The sequence below is a fragment of the Sus scrofa genome, chromosome 16 (genome assembly GCF_054392235.1).
Source record: "Sus scrofa isolate SSC_HxYL_T2T_F1_AM1 chromosome 16, Sscrofa_HxYL_maternal_Yorkshire_Landrace_v2.0, whole genome shotgun sequence".
Lineage (NCBI taxonomy): Eukaryota > Metazoa > Chordata > Mammalia > Artiodactyla > Suidae > Sus > Sus scrofa.
The window spans coordinates 15961906-15982202 of NC_139398.1; the positions used below are offsets into that span (position 1 = coordinate 15961906).

General features: G+C 48.8%; 1 protein-coding gene across 5 annotated transcripts in view; it reads left to right on the top strand.

Moving 5' to 3' along the window:
• Positions 1-15675, top strand: part of TRIO (trio Rho guanine nucleotide exchange factor) — a 357836-nt gene extending 342161 nt beyond the window's left edge. For 4 of the 5 annotated variants that reach the window (XM_085001718.1, XM_085001720.1, XM_021077141.2 and 1 more), the window contains exons 49-57: positions 3381-3628; positions 5113-5251; positions 6062-6089; positions 6278-6440; positions 6718-6839; positions 8125-8203; positions 9872-10072; positions 12518-12656; positions 13303-15675. In XM_085001718.1, the coding sequence (XP_084857844.1) occupies positions 3381-3628; positions 5113-5251; positions 6062-6089; positions 6278-6440; positions 6718-6839; positions 8125-8203; positions 9872-10072; positions 12518-12656; positions 13303-13857 (1674 nt within the window). In that variant the 3' untranslated portion in view covers positions 13858-15675. Of the gene's footprint in view, positions 1-1113; positions 1291-3380; positions 3629-5112; positions 5252-6061; positions 6090-6277; positions 6441-6717; positions 6840-8124; positions 8204-9871; positions 10073-12517; positions 12657-13302 lie in introns of those variants that run through there. The other variant, XM_021077143.2, reaches the window with a different exon arrangement.
• Positions 15676-20297: the final 4622 nt, after the last annotated feature.

Sequence of the window (20297 nt, forward strand, 5' to 3'; positions counted from 1 at the left end):
GAATCTCTCCAGTGGAAATATTTGTCCCCCTGCCCCCCAAGTTTCACTGTGGAAGAGAGAGACTGCTTTAGGGCCTCTGGATGTTGGGCTCTGCCGGCGGCTGGGAGCGGAGGCGCAGGCAGGCTGGATTCGGAGCGTCCGCGTTCTGGCCAGCAGGGGGCGCAGTGCGGGCTGCGGGTGCTGTGGGGCATCGCCTGGCACTGTGGTGTTCTCAGCAGAAGGGTTGCTGTGGTCGGTTTTTACCCCATCCTGTGGCTTCCTCACTCTCCTGCCCGGCAGATGATCTGACCCATAACACCTTCCTAAAGGCATGTGTGAGGGGATAGAACTGTTCTAATGAGTGTATGTTTGATCGATTTATAAATTTTTAAATACATTTCCCTAAAAGGGTCTGTGTCTCTCTTTATACAAAAAAAGAAAAAGAAAGAAATTTGGCTTTTGCATGTCTCTCTCTTTCCTCTGGACTTCTGATAATGTCTTGTTTGGGTTGACTTGTCCTTATTCTCTCCTCCTGTTTTTTATGTATTTTGTTAACCTCAACCTTTATATCTAATTGAGGAAGAAATCAAGAAAAAAGTCTTGGTACATTTATTTACCCTTGAGTCTTATTCTCAAAAGTAAGTGGTCAGGGCAGGCATTCTCTGCAGTGGCTCTGGCCAGTGTCGTCGTCGTCGTCATCACCACGGTGCCTTACTGTGTCTTGCAGAGTAGCCTGAACCCACACCTCCTGTTAGTTCTGAAATGCTAGGTGTACAGGTAAGCATTAGAATGCGGGTTCAGCTGAAGGAAGATGCGAGGCCCCATGATCCCGTGCCTGCCAGCACCTAGCTGAACGCTCCAAGATCGGTCAGGCAGCGGCCCGTGACCCCATCCCAACCTGGATGGACGGTTTCCCTTTAAGCCCCCAAGGAGCTCTTGGAATCTGTGTTCCAGAAGGAACACCTGACCTGCCCCAGCACAGAGCCGGTGCTGGTCTCCTGTGAGTACACAGCCAGCGCCCCTGCCTGGATCTCCCCAGAGACTAGCACCATTGTGGGCACCACACATTTTGGCAGGTTTTAGATTGCAAAAGTTGCCTCTTATTTCTTCCTCTCACTGTTTCTTATGTGGTAGGTAACCTGTCAAGGGGAATTGCCAGTGTTTTAGATGAATCCCAATGCCTTAAAGAAATGCCCTGGAGGCCTGGGAAGACCACTGGAGGCTTAGGATGGGCCTCGGAAACCATCTGTAGAGCTCTTGAGTATTTCATTTAAAAAGAACTGCTGCCCTACCTGATGCCACCCCCCGGGAGGGCCAGCAGCGGCCTCCTTCCTCCTTGTCTGCTTCCTTGAAGTTGTCTGCGGTCACGGCCAAGAAGGTGTGCCTAACCCACATCCCAGGTCCTTCTTCCTCCTTTAATGGGCACCTTCTAGAAAGTTCTGCTGAGAGCAAGAGTGGAGTGATTGTGGATCAACCCAGACAGTGACTGTGCCAGCCCCACCCGTGGACACACGGCCTCCCTGCACCCACCCACACACCCGGGCAGCAATAAAAGTACAGCCCACCTTTCTTGCAGAGGCCCGGTGGCCTGTGCAAATTTTTAACCTCTACCCACTGGCATTAAATGAGAGATTTTTTAAATGCCTAAGACCGGTACATAGGAGGTTTCCAGAAACTACCAATAGCTGCTATTATTGTGGCAAAATATTCAAATTATGAGACTGATTTTCTTTATTATATATATGCTATATTACCCAAAACAGCCATGCCACAGCCGTTGGTTTTTGTTTATGTTTTCTAGCAAATGTGGCTTTATAGTCTCAAAACTATTGGGTGTTGCTCTATAGTCACAATACTAAAATACATGCTAAAGGGGTAAAATTGCATGAATGAGCGTGCAAAGCCTGACGTGGGCAGCGTGGGCACCCACAAGGGGTGGGAACACACACCAGAGTCCTCAGCTGGCACAGGAACAAGCACCAGCACTCCACTGTATTTAACTTCAACATCCACTGTAGGCCCAGAGTCCCAGCCCGGGCCCCTGCAATTCCCAGCACTCGGGCTCTTTGACGGTGGCTGGCCATCTGCTCCAGTGTGTCCTGATGCCAACTCAGTAGCTCAGAGCTGACAGGAGTGTAGCAAGCCTCCTGACAGTCACACCAACAACCCAAGTCTTGCCCCAGGCGTCTGAGAGCCCAGAGGAGGCTAGTGTCCTGGGAGTACTGGGAATCTGCGAACGTCCAGGCGTCTTCGCTGAGAGCCTCTGAGAACAAGCTGACAGGAACAGGGTGCCTGACGCCATTTCCACATCCCGGCAATTGAGAAGGGGGACCGGGCAGGATGTAACTCAGAATTGGCAGTGGTCTCAGCTTCCTCCTCCTCCTCTGGAACAAGGGGGTCCATCGGTGAACGACAGCTTGGGACAAGTACTATCATTTGTATGTCATTGCCTCAGCCGCTATCACCACTCAGCTTGTGGGCCTGGTAGGTGGCCTTGAGAAATGATGGTTGTTTTAATTTTGCAATCTTTCCTCATTGACTGAGTTCCTGAACAGGCAGTGAGTGCCTGCTACATTTCATTCCCTGTGATGGACACTAAAGACACAGCAGTGACCCACGGAGATCGGGTGGCACCGTGACCCCAGGATAAGGGCAAGATAGGCTTTCTCATGCCAGGGCTGCCCCCATGCAGCAGCACCTTCGCGACTCTGGAATCACACAGGCTCACAAGAGGGCCTTCCACCAAGGAACACGTGAAGGAGGCAGAGCAGGTCCCTGAGAGCAGAGCAGTAGTTTATTGATGTTTCAGCGATCGCTCATTCTTCTTCTACAAGGCAAACATGTGGAAATAAATTAGGATGCCAGCAGCTCAACGTGATTCTGGCATCTGCGTTCTCAATGAACATTTTATCTGGCAGATTTGGGGACTTCTCCATGATCTGACCTATCATCGGTGGACTGAAAGAGCTACTCTCTGCGGCTTTTTAATTTAATGATACCTTTTAACATGGGAGAGATGACATTACTGCGACATGGATAGAACCCAGCATGGGCATGGTGCCAGTGTGAGGGTGAGCTGTTGCTTTTGCTGGTGCGTGGATGATGAGACCGAAATAATCATGCTTCCAAAGTAGTGTCACCATCACCATGATTGTTTGGTTTTTTGTTTTTTGTTTTTTTTTTTTTTAGATTGCTACTAAATTGCTTCCTAGAGAAATCCTGATTTGTCAGTTATGGAAAAAGGGGCACCAAGTTAGCCAGAGAGTGTGGAGGAAGGGTGCAGGGTTCTGGTGAGCCCTGCCCTGGGCCGCCATGCCATGGCACAGGCTGCCAAGCAGTTTCCTGTCATCAGATCTTGTTTCAGTTCCCCTCTGCCTTTTTGTTCATCTCTCCCTCTACAGAGTGAAAGTAGCAGCAGTAGCAACATCTCCACCATGTTGGTGACACACGATTACACGGCAGTGAAGGAGGATGAGATAAACGTCTATCAAGGAGAGGTCGTTCAAATTCTGGCCAGCAATCAACAGAACATGTTTCTGGTGTTCCGAGCCGCCACTGACCAGTGCCCCGCAGCTGAGGGCTGGATTCCGGGCTTCGTCCTGGGGCACACCAGTGCAGTCATTGTGGAGAACCCCGATGGGACTCTCAAGTGAGTGCCCACTGGGGCCACCATGCGGGGCGGGGGCCGAGCCCAAATGAAGTGCAGAGGCTCTGGAGGGTAAAGCCTGTCAAACAAGCTTGTCCATAAGTACATGGTGAGTCCCTTAGTGAAGATGAGGTAGCCTTCCATCTGTTTGTTCTGAGGGGTTCTTTTAATAAGAGAAAAGTATTTGCACACATGTGGCTTTTTTAAGCTACTAGATAGAGGCCAACGATATTTTAGTTCCCAGAGGTTTGGGGGTGAAGGGTGAGGACTTTACAAGGCCCCCACACCCCTGATTGGGCGTCATGAGGGTGCGTCCATGAAGATGCTCATTCCGTAAGCGGCAGCCAAAGATAGATGTGGTGCCACTACCATTATGCTTTATACCTACTAGGTCACTTCAGTTGAAACACTTGAAACGAACTTTGCTGCCTTAGACATTATTTTAAAGAAAACTAAGTTCAGGTGCTGGTTTCAAACTCTGCCCTTCCCTGAATCTCTCTGGCTATGGGAGAAGCCAGCCGATGGCTCCTGGGAATGGACCATTGCAAAATGGTGATCTTTAAGCCTCCAAAAGCTTCAGCCCCAAAAACCAGGCTCAAAGGCATGACAGTGGCTGTGTTCCTCCCCAAGCACGGCAGTATACTGGGCTGGGTTTGCAGCCCAGACTGGGCAGCATTCCAGCACTGCTTCTAGCCCACTATCTCTGGGCTCAGAGCTTGCACCCATGGGCATCCAGGCTTGAGTTCAGGCTACAAAGGTCTTATCTTCCATGATAGTCCTTTTTTCTGTTCCTCCTTAATACAGGAACTATTTTATTCTTATACATTGTACAAGAATCCCATTTTATACTTTGTTTTCTCAAGAATATTCTTTGGCCTTGTATTAGAGTTTTCCAGAGAAATAGAACCAATAGGGTGTGGGGAGGGGGCAGGGGAAGGGTGGGGGGTTGGGTTATTATAACAATTTGGCTCATTCAATTGTGCAGACTGACAAGTCCAGATCTGCACTGTGGACTAGCAGTCTGGAGCTCCAAGAGAGCCAGTGGTGCAGATAAAGTCTAAAGGTAGCCTGTAGGAAAATTCTCTCTTGCTCAGGGAGGCCAGTCTTTTGTTGTTGTTATTCCACTGAGGCCTTCAACTGATTGGTTGAGGCCCACCACACCGTGGAGGGCAGTCTGCTTTACTCTATCAACTAAAATGTCACTCTCATCCAGAAACACCCAGAATGATGTTTGACCAAATATTGAGGTCCAGTCAAGTTGATGCATAAAAGTAAACCATCACAGACACTTTTCTATTTTAATCCTTAAAATTTGGTAGAAGAACTGTTGGCTTTATCTCTGGTTATTGAGTTATGGCAAAAAAGTTTTCCTTAGCAGAGATAACTATTGCTAAAGGAGTATCAGTCAGCTTCTCGCTGATGTTTTCAGGCATCATCTGCTGACCACTGGGAGGGCAGAATACTAACAATGGGTCATTTCCCCCTAGGAAGTCAACATCTTGGCACACAGCACTCCGTTTAAGGAAAAAATCTGAGAAAAAAGATAAAGACGGCAAACGGGAAGGCAAGTTAGAGAACGGTTATCGCAAGTCCCGGGAAGGCCTCAGCAACAAGGTATCTGTGAAGGTGAGCGTGGGTGTCTCCAGAATCTGCGTTCCTATGCCCCTTGGGGAGCAGTGGCAGGGGTGCTGGTACTGGCCCAAGAGGAGGCGTGGACCTGGTGCCTGGCCTTGCCTGGCAGGGATCCTCCCCCCCTACCCTGGAGCAGACCCATGGGGCTTTGTCCAGGGCTCGCCTGATGGCGTGGCCCAGGTTTGCATGTATATTCTGAGATACCAGGTATACAGGTGTACACCTCAGCGGGCACATGCGTGGCTTGCAAAGAACCCTGTTAGGTTCCCACAGGAAGCAGAGACTAGATCCTCAGTAGCAGATGAAGCTCAGAGCAGCTGTGGTTCAGACCACAGCGGAAGTGATCAGAGACCGAGACACAGGTACACTGGCTGCAGCAAATTCCCTCCGTGGGTGCCCCAGTCGGCTTTGCTCCTGCAATCAGATTGCCTTAAATCTGCGTGGGTTTTGCCTCGAGAAAAAGAAGGTATCTCCTGAAGGGAATCAGAGGGCCCTGGCCCTTCTGCAAAAGCAGGGTTTCCAGGGGCCACTGGACTCAGCCCATAGAATGAGAAAAAGGGACTTCTCTGAGTTTAAGTTTTTGTCCTGGGGGTAAAAAGAAAAAACTCTCCTGTATTTGTGTGACGCAAAGCTTTCCAGGGCATTCAAAGGCAATGGGAATGTGGTCGATTTTGAAGGATTCCCAGGCAAGCCAAGTTGTGTTTCCTCTCATCATTCAACAGTAATGGTAGCCCTGAATAAAATCAGCAAATCTCAAAAGAGCTCATGTGTCTGAATAATAGCTGTGTGCTTTTTCCATTTCAGCTTCTCAATCCCAACTACATATATGACGGTGAGTTCTGGTCTTTTTTCTCTAGGCTTTTAGAGGATAGGTCAGTGGAGTTTCGGGACACTCCTGTAGCCTGTGGACGTGGGTTTTCTGGAGCTTTGGGCCTGGGCAGCTTCTCATTCATTTGTTAGGGTAGGTTGGTGGGTGCAGGAAGGAGGCCAAGCGACCGACGTTACTCTTTTTTCACGCAGTTCCCCCAGAATTCGTCATTCCCTTGAGTGAGGTCACATGTGAGACCGGGGAGACCGTTGTTCTTAGATGTCGGGTTTGCGGCCGCCCCAAGGCCTCCATCACCTGGAAGGGCCCTGAACACAACACCTTGAACAACGATGGCCACTACAGCATCTCCTACAGGTGAGGGAGCCCCCCTTGGGGGTTGGTTTCACTGTCAGTGAGCATGCCCCTTTTCCACTGGGACCGGCGGTCGATCCTGGGTCACCTCCAGACCTGGGACACCTGCTGTGAGGGAACGTGTCATGCCTGGGGTGTGCAGCTAGGATTAAAATCCCTCTTGAAGTTGCCCATCAGCACTTGAGCCCCTAATTCCCTGTGACCCAGAAGGAGAGGAGTTGGGGGCTAGCAGGGGAGAGCCGAGTGTTTCTGAACGCCGTGCATGCCCTCCTCCATGCAGTGACTTGGGAGAGGCCGCTCTGAAGATTGTTGGCGTGACCACGGAAGACGACGGCATCTACACGTGCATCGCAGTGAACGACATGGGCTCAGCCTCGTCCTCAGCCAGTCTGAGGGTTCTAGGTAAGCTGCACCCCAAACCCCACCCACATTCCCTGTGGCCTGAGGTACATGACAAGTCACTCGGGGGCTGCAAGGAGCAGACCAGCCTCTGGGGCTCCTGGGCGAGTGACCGCGAGGCAGGGAAGCCTCAAAGCAAAGGCCTCTGCCTACGGCCACTGAGCACATGGTTCCCTGGTGTGCGCCTCCAGTGGGAACAAGACGTTCTATGCTCCTAGAACTCAAAACAATTTTTTTTTTTTTCTTTTTAGGGCCGCCCCCACGGCATATGGACATTCCCAGGCTAGGGGTCATATTGGAGTTGCAGCTGCCAGCCTGTACCACAACCACAGCAACACTGGATCCAAGCGACACCTTCGGCCTACACCACAGCTTGCAGCAATGCCAGGTTCTTAACCCACTGAGCCACAACAAGAACTCAAAACACATTTTTATATCCAACTTCTCACTTGTCCTATCATTCAGTTGATGCCTCAGCCTTAAGAGAAACTGTTCTAAGTTCTGGCAGGTAAAATAGAATAAAAAGAAAGGGAAGGAGTGTGTGTGTGGCCCATGCAGGCTCTGTGCCCGTCCTAGACCCTAACAGCCCTGCCGCAAGTTGTGTCCTCCTGTCCTTTCCATGAACACAAGCCCACCCTGGTGGGACTGAAGCCCTTGCTCTGTCCATGCCCAGCCAGCAAGGCCTGATCTCACTCCTCAGCTAAACCTGGAGCTGCTGGAGACAGAACCCGTATCTGGGGCCTTTTAGAATTTCCCATAGTTGGAATTGACTTGTGAAGGTGCTTAGAGAGCAACACATACCAATTGAGTTTCCAGCTACCATTTCACAGGAGCCCAGCTGTGCAATCCAGGGCAGCTGAGGTTTTTCATGGATCCTCCAGCTGCACCAGGTATAGGAAACTGCTTCCAAGAGTAAAAATTGAAGAGCTAAAATAAACTTTTAAAAACTAAGAAAAATAAATAAATAAACTGCAAAGTGAACTGAGTCCAGGCACGCCTTGTGTGTAAACAGTAAATGGAACTGTTTTAGAACTTTTGTCCCATGTGTCCTCATCCCTGTGTTTCAACCTCATTAAGTCACAGAAAGGAAGCAGTCTGATTTTTGGATCACAGCTCCTGAATGGAAGAAGTCCCAACGTGGGGTGTGGGTTTTACACCTCTGGTGCACCTCCGTTCCCACAAGCCGTAGTTCAGATGCTCAGCAGCCCCAGGCGACTGCCGCGTGGGCCAGCGCGGGGCTCTGGTCTCCTTCCCCGAGGGGTTCAGAGAGATGCTGCTCTTCCTGCAGGTCCAGGGAGTGATGGCATCATTGTGACCTGGAGAGACAACTTTGACTGCTTCTACAGCGAAGTGGCTGAACTTGGCAGGTACAGTTATAAACCCGGAGCCCCTCTGCAGACCACAGAGCGAGAGACATTGCTCTGTATGGCCTCTCGGAGGAACTTAAAGGTGGATTTCACTAGCAGACGGAAGTTAGCTGTGCTCCGTCTGGAATGTAGCCTGTACTTGCTACATTGAACATAGTAAGGCAGGTGTTTCTCATGCTGGTTCCAAGAGAGAATTAAGGCTAAAGGCAGTGGGCCCAGCAGTGACGTGATGTGTGAGCTGCTGTGCGAGCTGCTGTGCACCCAGGGCAGCACAGGTCACAGCCTGTCCCTAAGGGCATCCAGGCAGGTGTCACCCAGACCATTTCCCATGAGACATAGTTCTCCTCCCGAACCCAGTCGAGAGAGGCTGGATGTGTCCTTCAGGTGTCAGCTGTTCCTGGAGATTCCGAGGGCACCCACACACTAAGGGGGCTTCAGCAGAGGGACTGTTTCCTTCTAGAGGAAGCCAGGGCTCAGAGCCCTCAGTCACCCAGGCACCTCCCCCCGGCCCCCACGGCACTCACCCACACCTGGTGTTATGTCCAGTGTGGCAAGGAGGAGGTCAGAAGCATGACAGCTGAGCTTGTCACTTTTAAAAATTTTCCAAGAGCCCCAGCAGCAGCCTCATGCATTCCAGCAGCCCTTCCTGGGCCGCCTGGCTCCAGGGATCCTTGCACAGCCCTGCTGTCCAGAGCAGCCATGGAATGTCACTTCTTGCAACATGCGACTGATGGGCGGTTATTTTGGTAGTCCCGCCTGGGCTCGGTCCACTGGCACCCTCACACCTCTCCTGCATGTCTGTGGCCTGGCCTGGGTCCCAGGTCTATCTCCATGTGGACTTTCACCCTGGGCTTCCTCCTGGGGTGGCAGAAGCGTCCCAGGGGAGTGAAAGCAGAAGCTGCAGCCACTCGGGGCTCAACTTCAGCGTTAACAGCCCCTCTTTTCCCATATTCTGTGGGAGAACCAGCCCAGATTCCAGGAGGGAAACAACTCCCCTTGTCCTGGAGGAGGAGCGAGTGCTGCATCCATCTTCAAACCACCAGTCTGCGCCCCTTCCCACCCCCACCACCCCCGGCCACAGACTCACATTCCCCAGCCCCCATCTCATCCCCAGATGGCAACAGCCTCGGACTCAAGGTCCAGGGCCTTGTTACCGGATCCAGTCAAGATGCACTGAGGCTCCTCAGGTGCAGCTCCAGAGACCACAAGCTAAAGATGAGTTACCAGCGCCCCCAACACACATCCTACAACAGCAAGGCAGAGGCTGTAAGGCAATACACACTCCCATCCAAAATAGGGGTTAGGGGGTGGTAATCAGGAGCCACCGCATAGTCCCTTCAAGCTTTTTCACACGAGGAAGGTTTGCCACGAGAACAGAGGTGGGAGCTGCCTGGGAAGCCTCAGGGTGGCACTGCCACCTCGTTCAGAGGTTGGAGGAAGTCTCATGGCCTTCCCTTACCCAGTCTGCCTCCAGCAGGGGGAGAGACAGTCACACATGCTGGCAGGCTTCCTAGGGGCATCGCAGCGCCCCTCCACTATGGGCTGGGGGCGGGGGGCGCCAGCCAGAGAAGCTGCCAAGGATCCAATTCATTTAGGGTAGTAGCAGCCTTCTCTGTGACACACACGGAGGCCTCTGAAAACACTCTTCACCCCCCTCCCATCTTCCAGGGGCAGATTCTCTGTCGTTAAGAAATGTGATCAGAAAGGCACCAAACGAGCAGTGGCCACTAAGTTTGTGAACAAGAAGCTGATGAAGCGTGACCAGGTCACCCACGAGCTTGGAATCCTGCAGAACCTCCAGCACCCGCTGCTTATTGGCCTCCTAGACACCTTCGAGACCCCCACCAGCTACGTCCTGGTTTTGGAAATGTATGTACACGCTGGCTGCTCTCCTCTTTCCAACCTCAACTCCCAGGGGTCTTGCTGTTTATTCTGTAAGAGGGATAGAAACTGGGATTTTAGGATCACAGAACGATCAGGCCACAGTTTGGGAGCTTCCCAGCAATGGTAGTGGGCAATATGGACTTTGAGCTGCCTGACAAGCACAAACCAAGCATTGGAACGCCCCCACCACCCAGGCTCCCTCAGGGCCTCAGCCAACCTGGAGATGCCACCTGGTTCCCTAAGGTCCCAGGAGGCCAGGCCCCTGCTCTCGATCTCAGGCTGAGCTGATGCCGTGTGTCTGCTCAGGGACGGGTGAGTGGGCTGGTAGGTACTTGCGAGGGCTGACTAATATCTGCTCATATCTAGTGCTCTGGGATACGGCTCTGCCCCGGGCCCATCTTGTCCCCCAAAGGTGATTACAATGGGAGGGCAGGGAACACCCGACCTAAAGAGCACTCTCTGCAAGTGTGGGTCCCACCAGCACAGCCCCCCTGGTCCTTGTGGCACTTACAGGCACTGTGTGCCATCTCAATAAATGTTTCAGTCATTTAAAGATAAGGCATATGAAACACCTGAACTGAGAGTAGGGGTCCTCAGCCCTGGGCAGTTTTGCCCCCCAGGGGACACTTGGCAACGTCTGCAGGCTTTTTGGTGGTCACGGCTCTACATCCCGCAGGCCACAGGATGGCCTGAAACAGAATCATTTGCCCAAAGAATCAGTACACGGGGTGGGGAAACCCTGCCTTAGAATATTCCGTCTCTGAAACATCTCGGCATCCAGCTTTGTTTAAATTTCCGTTCCTCCTTTTTAGGGGGAATCATTTTACATATTTATTTTGATTTACAACTTCAGTTCCATTGACCAAAGCAGGACGTTTTGCACCGTTTCCTAGTTCTCAACACCTTGTTGTGGGAAGAGCAGACCAGGCGGGAGGGCCAGCCTCAGAGCCACGGAGGCATGTTCAGGAGGACTGTGGGCTCTTCACCTGCAGGGATTCCCCAGAGGCCCTTTCTGTGACTTTCTATTAGCCATATTCTTACAGAATTTTAAGCGCCTCCACCCCACAGCCTTTCCAGGTGCTGCTGCCAGAGGGCCCGTGTGGTGCCAGGTCCAAACCCACCCTGCCCCGAGCCCCAGGGAGGGATGTTTGGGGGGGTCCTGTTCAGCCCTGTCTCTAAGATGTGCTGAGCTGTGGGACAGCGCAGGGAGCAGGCGGGCCCTTCTGGGGGAGGCTGGTCAGCGTGTCCCAGGGGTAGGTCAGTGGACTTGGGGCTCAATGTTCAACTGTGGCTCCTGTAGAATGTCAGCTACTCGAGGGGCTGTTGTGGGGCTGGAATGATGTCCAGGCAGAGACCTGACCCTGAGAGGGGGCTTTCTGGCTCTAGAAACTTGACCACTAAGAGCCACCGCTCATCTTCCCCAGGGAATTTCAACTGGGAAAAAAGAGTCCTAGAATCCTTGTAGGAAATCTACAAGACCTCGGTTTCTGGTTTAAATTTTCAAAGCATTCAGCTGTCATTCCTTTTCACTGAGAAGCTAAAAGGTTTGGTCTCATCATACTGTTGATAGGATTTATTTTCACAATGAAGAACTTACTACCAAATTCTCCTGGATCCCTCACCATAACCAGACAAGTAGCTGATCTTCTTATAAAATTCTGTTTTGCGAAAGAGCAGCTTAGCCCAGTGTTGAGAGAGGCCAGGGCCAGGTGAGCTCATTGCAGCTCGATCCTTCACTTACAGAGGGTGGGAAAGTTACACACCTACTCTGGGCCTCAGTGTCCACATCTATAAAGCAGGACAATAAAACAGTCTTTCCAGGTTTTCATGAGGACGAAGTGAGTTGACAGCATTTAGGCCCTCGTAGAGGACCACTCTGTGTAAGCACCTTTTGAATGTTACAGATAATTTCACAGTAGGAAGACTCGGAGTCCAACATGAAGGCCTCACTATATTGTCTGTGTCTTTATTTGCATTCAGTCATTTGGCTTCACGTTGCCCATCCTCCAGATGAGGAGACTAAGGCTCTGGGCGGTGCTGTCACCTTACTCCCCCTCCAGCAGATACCAGCAGAGCACCTGCTGTGTGCCAGGCACTGCCCAGAAGCTTCCCAGGTCCTTTGCTCACTTCGGGGAGGGGGGCAGGGTCTGGGCCAGAGCCTGCTGGGGTGGTGGGGGTTGCCTGGTGCACCTGCCCCACCTCCCAGTTCCCTCTGAGGGCCCAGATGTTTTGTTCCCTGCTTGCACCTCCCGTGATGAGGTTAAAAAGAAATCACCCTTCTGATCCCAATGTGCCTCCAGGTAGAGGTGTGATCCCCAGATGCTGATGGGACATTGATATGGAACACAGGTGTGACGTGTGTGTCGCAGGAAAGGGCTCTAAAATGACTGACTGGCACCGTAATGGGGTCGCACATTGTCTCCTTTGCAGGGCTGACCAGGGACGGCTCCTGGACTGTGTGGTGCGATGGGGAAACCTCACGGAAGGGAAGATCAGGGCATATCTGGGGGAGGTTCTAGAAGGTGTCCGATACCTTCACAACTGCAGGATAGCACACCTGGACCTAAAGGTGAGGGGGGCCCCGGGGGTAGGGAGCCACATGTCTGACCCTGGCATGGCCACACGGGACCTGGGGCCAGCTCCCAGCCTGTCCTCTGCATCCAGGCCAGGAGATACCAGGGAACAGTGACACCAGGGGCCGCCAGGGGACAGTGACACCAGGGGATGGGGACACCAGGGGACAAGCACAGGGTGGGGGATGGGAGCACTGACTTCTAATCCCTCTTTTGAGGAGTTGGCCTTTAGTGACCTACACAAGCAATAAAGTACCAGATAAACATTGGCGGTCTTGGGACGTTTCTTGCAATTTCAGAAAGGTCCTCTGAGTTCTGCTGGGTGGGTGTGGGGCTGGGGCAGCATGACTGAGGCAGGAAGGGAGCATTGCTCTTGGTGACAGGAGGGAGGATAAACCCTGGCCTGGAACTCCTCATAGTTTCACACAGCAGCTGCGCACGAGTCCCCAAGAGGCCTAGCCGGTGCCAAGCCAGGCAGCCTCTCGTCTGTGTTGGCGCTTTGTCCTCCTCCTGAGGGCTTCGTCCTCTCTTGCCCGTGGATGGTTGGCTGCCCTCAACCTCGCAGATTTCCTGGTGAGCATCAGGCTTCAGCTTTGAGATGGAGGTGGCCGGGAATGACAGCTGTCTTGTCCTGTCTCTTAGCCCGAAAACATCCTCGTGGATCAGAGTTCAGCCAAGCCAACCATCAAGCTGGCCGACTTTGGAGATGCTGTCCAACTCAACACGACCTACCACATCCACCAGTTGCTGGGGAACCCCGAATTTGCAGCCCCCGAAATCATCCTGGGGAACCCGGTCTCCCTGACCTCGGACACGTGGAGCGTTGGAGTGCTGGCCTATGTGCTTCTTAGCGGCGTGTCCCCCTTCCTGGACGACAGTGTGGAAGAGACCTGCCTGAACATTTGCCGACTAGACTTTAGTTTCCCAGATGACTACTTCCAAGGAGTGAGCCAGAGGGCCAAGGACTTCGTGTGTTTCCTCCTCCACGAGGACCCCGCCAAGCGGCCCTCGGCTGCGCTGGCCCTCCAGGAGCAGTGGCTGCAGGCGGGCCATGGCCACGGCCATGGCAAAGGTTCAGGCGTCCTCGACACATCCAGACTGACCTCCTTCATTGAGCGGCGCAAACACCAGAACGATGTTCGACCTATCCGTAGCATCAAAAACTTCTTACAAAGCAGGCTTTTGCCTCGAGTTTGACCTATCTTGAAGTTCTTTCTCATTCTCTTTCACCTGCCAATCAGCTGTTAATTTGACTTCCGAAGAGAAACACAAACCAACATAACTGATCAGCTGCCGTAGTTGATCGTGTGAAACTGCATTCCGAGTGAGCTGAGCTCGGCAGTGCCTGGGACTCGGGCTGCAAGCCATGCTGGGGTGGGGGACCTTCTCGAACACTCTGCGAGGGCGGAGACAGCATTGCTGTGTCACAGTCTTTTATTCAGGTTTCTGCAAAAAATAAAAAATAAAAATAAAAAACTTTTTTAAATGAACATGAATAGAATTTTGCAAATTTCACATTTTCCAAGATTTATTCAAGGAAACGAAATGCCTATGTTCAACCACTGGTGTCAACGAACAAGACAGATATACTGGACCCTCTGGGGAGGAGCCCCGAGCAGTGGGACGGCCGTCCCAGAGGCCTCGCCAGGAGCGTGGGTCCACCTGGCTCTGAGCTTTTCCAGCCGCCTGGTCTGCCTGCCTCGCTCAGGGATGCCAGACCAGGCTTCGGAAACGTTCATTCAACCTCAAACTTCTGCATAAAAAATAGAATGAATCATTTTGCTCTGATGAAATGTAGGCCTTACTTGTACATAAGACTGGTCCTGCCTTCGGTCTGGATCCCCACTGCCTTCCTTCCCACTCCCGACCACCGCCCGGGGGCTTCCTTTTGGGGGTCAGAGGGGTGTGCCCGGCCACCAAGCAGGACATCGGGTCGGGTCCCGCCCCCCTCCCCCCACAGCCCACCCCCCAAGCCGTCCATCAGATTGTTGAGCGGTATACAGTCAGATGAAAATACTGTAAATGCACTCACTGGGGGTTTTTTGGTTTTATTTCATATCATGTGCAATGTTGTGGCTTTAACATTTTATGCAACTATTTATGAAGACCTCTGTTGTACCTGTAATAAATATATAGAAAAAGCACATACTTCGTACGGTGAGCTTTATGGTTTTGTGCGTGTGTTGGGGGCGGGGTGGGGGGGGTCGTAGCTCTGTGCCATCAGTTCAAGGACACTGAACTCTTCGTGAAATTTGTCAGTTTTGAGGACTGTAAAAAGTGATTTCATACTCTGAATCTAAAACTGGATAATAGGGTAATGTTTTAAATTTTATTATGCTATTATTCAGAATGCCAAAGTATTATTTTTTTTTTTCCCAAAATCAGTCTGGACATTTCCTACTTTTTAGACTTTTTTGACATTCAACTTTCTGTACAAAAAAAAAAATGGCTGGATTTTGAGCTTTTGGTAAGAAACACAAGCCAATTAAGCACTCGCTGTCTCAAGACACTGCAGCGTCGGCGTCTGCAGCACTGTGGCAGAAACCACGCTGGTGTGGGAGGCCTTCAACAAATGACGCTGGGTTTCTGGGCACGCTTGAATTTTTCTTGTCTTTTTACCTTTGTTGTGTGAAATACACTTAAAAAAAAAAAAAAAAAAAAAAAAGCCCGCTTCCCAAGCCAGCCAGACACCTGGGTCTTCAGCCATAAACTGGCCGTAGTTAAGCTTTGCAGCTTCCAATATATTTTATTTATTCTTTTGTTGGGTTTTTGTTTGTTTCTTGTAAAATTGTACAGAAACTTTTTAAGAGAAATTGGATTCAAAACTGGATGTGTATTCGTAACCTCACAACTTTTATTTGTGTATTGTTTCTTTTATTATTTCAGTTAAATTTTTACATTTTTTTGCATGTATATTTCTTTGTACAGAGACGTTACATGTTTACACAGTATGATGTGATGTAAATATTTTATTTTGCCATCAGTTATTTTAAAAAATTAAACATATTTGCCTGATTTTTTGTGTTAGGCCTTTTATTTCAGTCGGTCACAATTGATTCGCAGAGATGGCTGAGGGAGAGACTGAAGGAGAGGCCTCCCCTGGGTCAGAAGAGGGGTAAGAGAATGTTCTGAATTGTCAGAGTCTCAACTCACTGCCGGGGCTGCATCTGTCCTGGTGAGAACAGCTAAAGTCCCCCCACTTCTTGATGAACTGAAATCGGAGCAAAGGGAAGAGCTGTTGCGTCCTGGCCTCAGAGAAGCAAAATCAACCTTGTCCAGGTGGACTGAAGAAAGCGAAGCGTTTAGGTTCAAGACCCTGCGTTAGGAACAAACCCAGGACCCGAGCCTGCCGAGAGCTCCCGGGGGCGCTTCTGCCTGCTTCTTCTGGCAGTGGGTCATCTCTCCTCACGACCACTCTCATCTCTCTTGATTTGATTCCTTTTTACTTTCTTTTTTGAATTTACCCCCCTGGGTTGGTGACTTTTTGCTCAGCCCACCATGAAGGTTTTATTTTTCATCTGTTTGCTGAGATCTTGGAGTTGAAACAAATGTGAGAGGATGGCATTTGAGCCAAGACCCCCAAGTCTAGGCATAGGAAGTTCACGCTCCCCGAGGTGTGTCCTTCCTCCTGGATCCCCAGGGATGGTGCTGCTCAGTGGGCTCCAGGGGGACAGGGATGCTGGGTCGGCTCTAGTGCACTGTGGCAGCTCAGAGTCAGGCCCCAGAGGGAGTCCTGTGGCCACCATATGCCAGGCCTTAGCAGTGGGAGGGAGGCACGGGGCTATTTTTAATGGGACACTTGCTGAACAAAGTGGTTATGCCTTTGGGTTGGCAAAGTGGCCCATTGTGATCACTGCCTAGCAAAAAATACTACAAATATTACAAACCACAAAGAACAAAATATTATTCTGCCTGTTACTATCTACATATCTTTTTAAATCCAGGCATTCTCTTTAACACTAAAGGGTAAAAGATCACCAGTGTTTTAATGAAATAAATTATGATCATCATCTCAGTAGCAAATCATATCCAAAGAATATTAGACCTTCTTAGACTATTGGAATGAAAGGTCTTTACAACTGAATTTTTTTGAGACATAACTGTATAGACAGAATTTGTGGGACTGACAGTTTGCTGTGTGTGTGCATGTGTGTGTTTGTGCATGTGATCGTGTGACTTAAAGTACACAAACCGTAAGTAAATAGCTCAATACATTTCTTTCTTTAAAATTTTATTTTTGTCTTTTTAGGGCCACACCTGCGGCATATGGAGGTTCCCAGGCTAGGGATTGAATTGGAGCTGCAGCTGCTGGCCTATACCACAGCCACAGCAACTCAGAATTCAAGCCACACTTGCAACCTACACCACAGCTCCTGGCAATGCCAGATCCTTAACCTGCTGAGCAAGGCCAGGGATCAAACCTGGGTCCTCATGGATGCTAGTGATATTCATTTCCACTGAGCCACAACAGGAACTCCAATAGCTCAGTACATTTCTATGCATGTGTTTGTACCAGTGATCATTGCCCAAAGCAAAACAGGCCAACGATCCCATCATCCCCCAGAAGATCCCTCCTGTTCCTCCCAGTCAGTCCCTTCCTGCTAGGGGTGATGGCTGTTCTGATTTCTGATATCTCTGAATTAGTTTGCCTTTAAACTTCATGTCTATACGGTCACCTAGTATGTGCTTTTTAAAATTAAGCTAAACTTTTTTGTCATGAGATCATTGTCAAGATTTCCCCAGTGATAACATCTTGAAAACTTTAACACCATGTCACAAGGATTTTTTTAAGTCTTTTTAATAAGTATAGCTGATTTACAATATGTCAGTTTCTGCTGTACAGCAAAGGGAACCAGTCACACATATATACACACTCTTCTCATATCATCTTCCATCATGTTCTATCACAAGAGATTGGATATAGTTCCCTGTGCTATACAGCAGGACCCCATTGCTTATCCGTTCTAAATGTAATAGTTTGCATCTCCTAACCCCAAATTCCCAATCCATCTCACGCCGCCCCCCTCTCCATTGCTCCCTGGCAACCACAAGTCTGCTCTTCATGTCTGTGAGTCTATTTCTGTTTTGTAAATAGGTTCATTTGTGCCATATTTTAGACTCCACATATAGGTGATATCATATGGTATTTGTCTTTCTCTTTCTGACTTACTTCACTTAGCAGGAGAATTTCTAGTTGCGTCAAGGTTGCTGCAAATGGCTTTATTTTGTTCTTTTTTATGGCTGAGTAGTTTTCTATTGTATGTATGTACCACATCTTCTTGGATTGGATTAGCAATCATCTGCTGATGGACATTTAGGTTGTTTCCATGTCTTGGCTGTTGTGAATAGTGCTGCAGTGAACACACGCATGCATGTGTATCTTTTTGAATTGTAGTTTTGTCTGGATTTATGCCCAGGAGTGAGATTGCTGGATCTTATAGTAGTTCTATATTTAATTTTCTGAGGAACCTCCATACTGTTTTCCATAGTGACAACCATGCTTTTAACATTGATGCTGTCAAGATGCAAGACATCCCAGTACCACCAGGATCCCTCCTGTTCTTTTATATCCATACTCACCTTCCTTCTGCCCTCAACCCCCTCCTTTAACCCCTGCCAACCACTAATTCTTTCTCTATTTCTATATTTTTGTCATTTTAAGAATTTTATACAAATGGAATCATTTATACTGTGTAAACTGAGATGGATTTTCTTGCTGAGCATAATTCTCTGGAAATTCCTCCATAATATTGTGTGTGTTGACAGTTTTCCTTTTTATTACTGCAGTATTCCACACTATGGATGGACCATAGTTTGTTTAACCATTTACCCATTGATGGACAGCTGCATTTTTCCCAATTTTTGGCTATTACAAATAAATCTTCTATGAGCATTATGAACATTCATACAGATTTTTGTGTGAACACACATCTTCATTTCACTGGCATAAAGGTCAGGCAATTAGTAGATCATATGGTATTGCATATTTTGTTTTTTAAGGATTTGCTATACTGGGGTGGGTTTTTTTTTTGGTTTTGGGGTGTTTTGTTTTGTTTTGTTTTTGTCTTTTGTCTTTTTAGGGCTGCACACACGGTATATGGAGGTTCCCAGGCTAGGGGTCTAATGAGAGCTGTAGCCACGGGCCAACACCAGAGCCACAGCAACACCAGATCCAAGCCGCATCTGCAACCTACACCATAGCTCACAGCAATGCTGGATCCTCAACCCACTGAGCGAGGCCAGGGATTGAACCCACAACCTCATGTTTCCTAGTTGGATTCATTTCTGCTGTACCATGACAGGAACTCCCTACACTGTTTTCAAGACCACTATTTTACATTCTCACCAGTAAGGTATGCATAGTCGGGTTGCTTCAAAGCTTTTCCAGTGTTTGATGTTGTCGCTTTTTTTATTTTTATGTTTTGGCCATCCTGGCAAGTGTATAGTGACATGTTTCTGTGGTTTTAATTTGCATTTCCTAATGGCTAGTGATGTTGTACACTTTCCATGTACTTAATTCCCATCTGTTTATCCTCTTCAATAAAATGTCATTTCATGTCCTTTGCCCATTTTCTCATTGGGGTTTTTGGCCTTTTCTTACTGAGTTTTGAGTGTTCTTTATATATTCTAGATACTAGTCCTTTGTCAGAGATACGGTTTGCAAATATTTATTCTACCACTCTGTGGTATGTCATTCAATCTTCCTGACAGGATCTTTCATAGAAAAAAAAAAAAAAGATTTTGCTTTTGATGAAGTAAGTTCTTTATCAGTTTATGAGTTCTTTCTTTTCTGGATCAAGCTTCTTGGTATTGAATCTAAAAACTTTTTGCCTAGCCCTACATTGAGGCTTTTTTCCCCAAGTTTCTTTCTTAAACGCTTTAAAGTTTTGCATTTTACATTCAAATCAGTGATCCATTTTGAGTTTATTTTAATATAAGGCATGAAATATAGGCTGAGGGTTTTTGGTTATTTTTTGTTTTCTTCTTTTTGCTTTGTAGCTATATATTCAATTGTTCCAGCAGTATTTGTTACAAAAGGCTCCCTTTTGAATGTATTTTTTTTTAATTTTTATCATAGTTGACTTAACAATGTTTTGTCAATTTCTGCTGTAGAGCAAAGTGACCCAGTTATACATTTATACACATTCTTTTTTTCACATTATCCTCCTCATGTTCCATCACGAGTGATTAGATAGAGTTCCCTGTTCTATTCAGCAGGATCTCATTGCCTATCCATTCCAAGTGCAATAGTTTGCATCTATTAACCCCCAACTCCCAGTCCGTCCCCCTCCCTCTTGGCACCCACAAGTCTGTTCTCCAAGTCCATGAGTTTCTTTTCTGTGGAAAATTCATTTGTGCTGTATATTAGATTCCAAATACAAGTCATTTTATATGGTATTTGTCTTTCTATTTCTGACTTCACTTAATATGAGAGTCTCTAGTTCCATCCATGTTGCTGCAAATGGCATTATGTTGTTCTCTTTTATAGCTGAGTAGTATTCCATTGAAAGGCTCCCTTTTTTGATTTTGTTAAAAATCATTTGGGCCTATTTATGTGGGCTATTTCTGGGTCCTGTATTCTATTCCATTGATGTAATTATCTGTCCTTTCACTGATACCACACAACTTTTGATCAC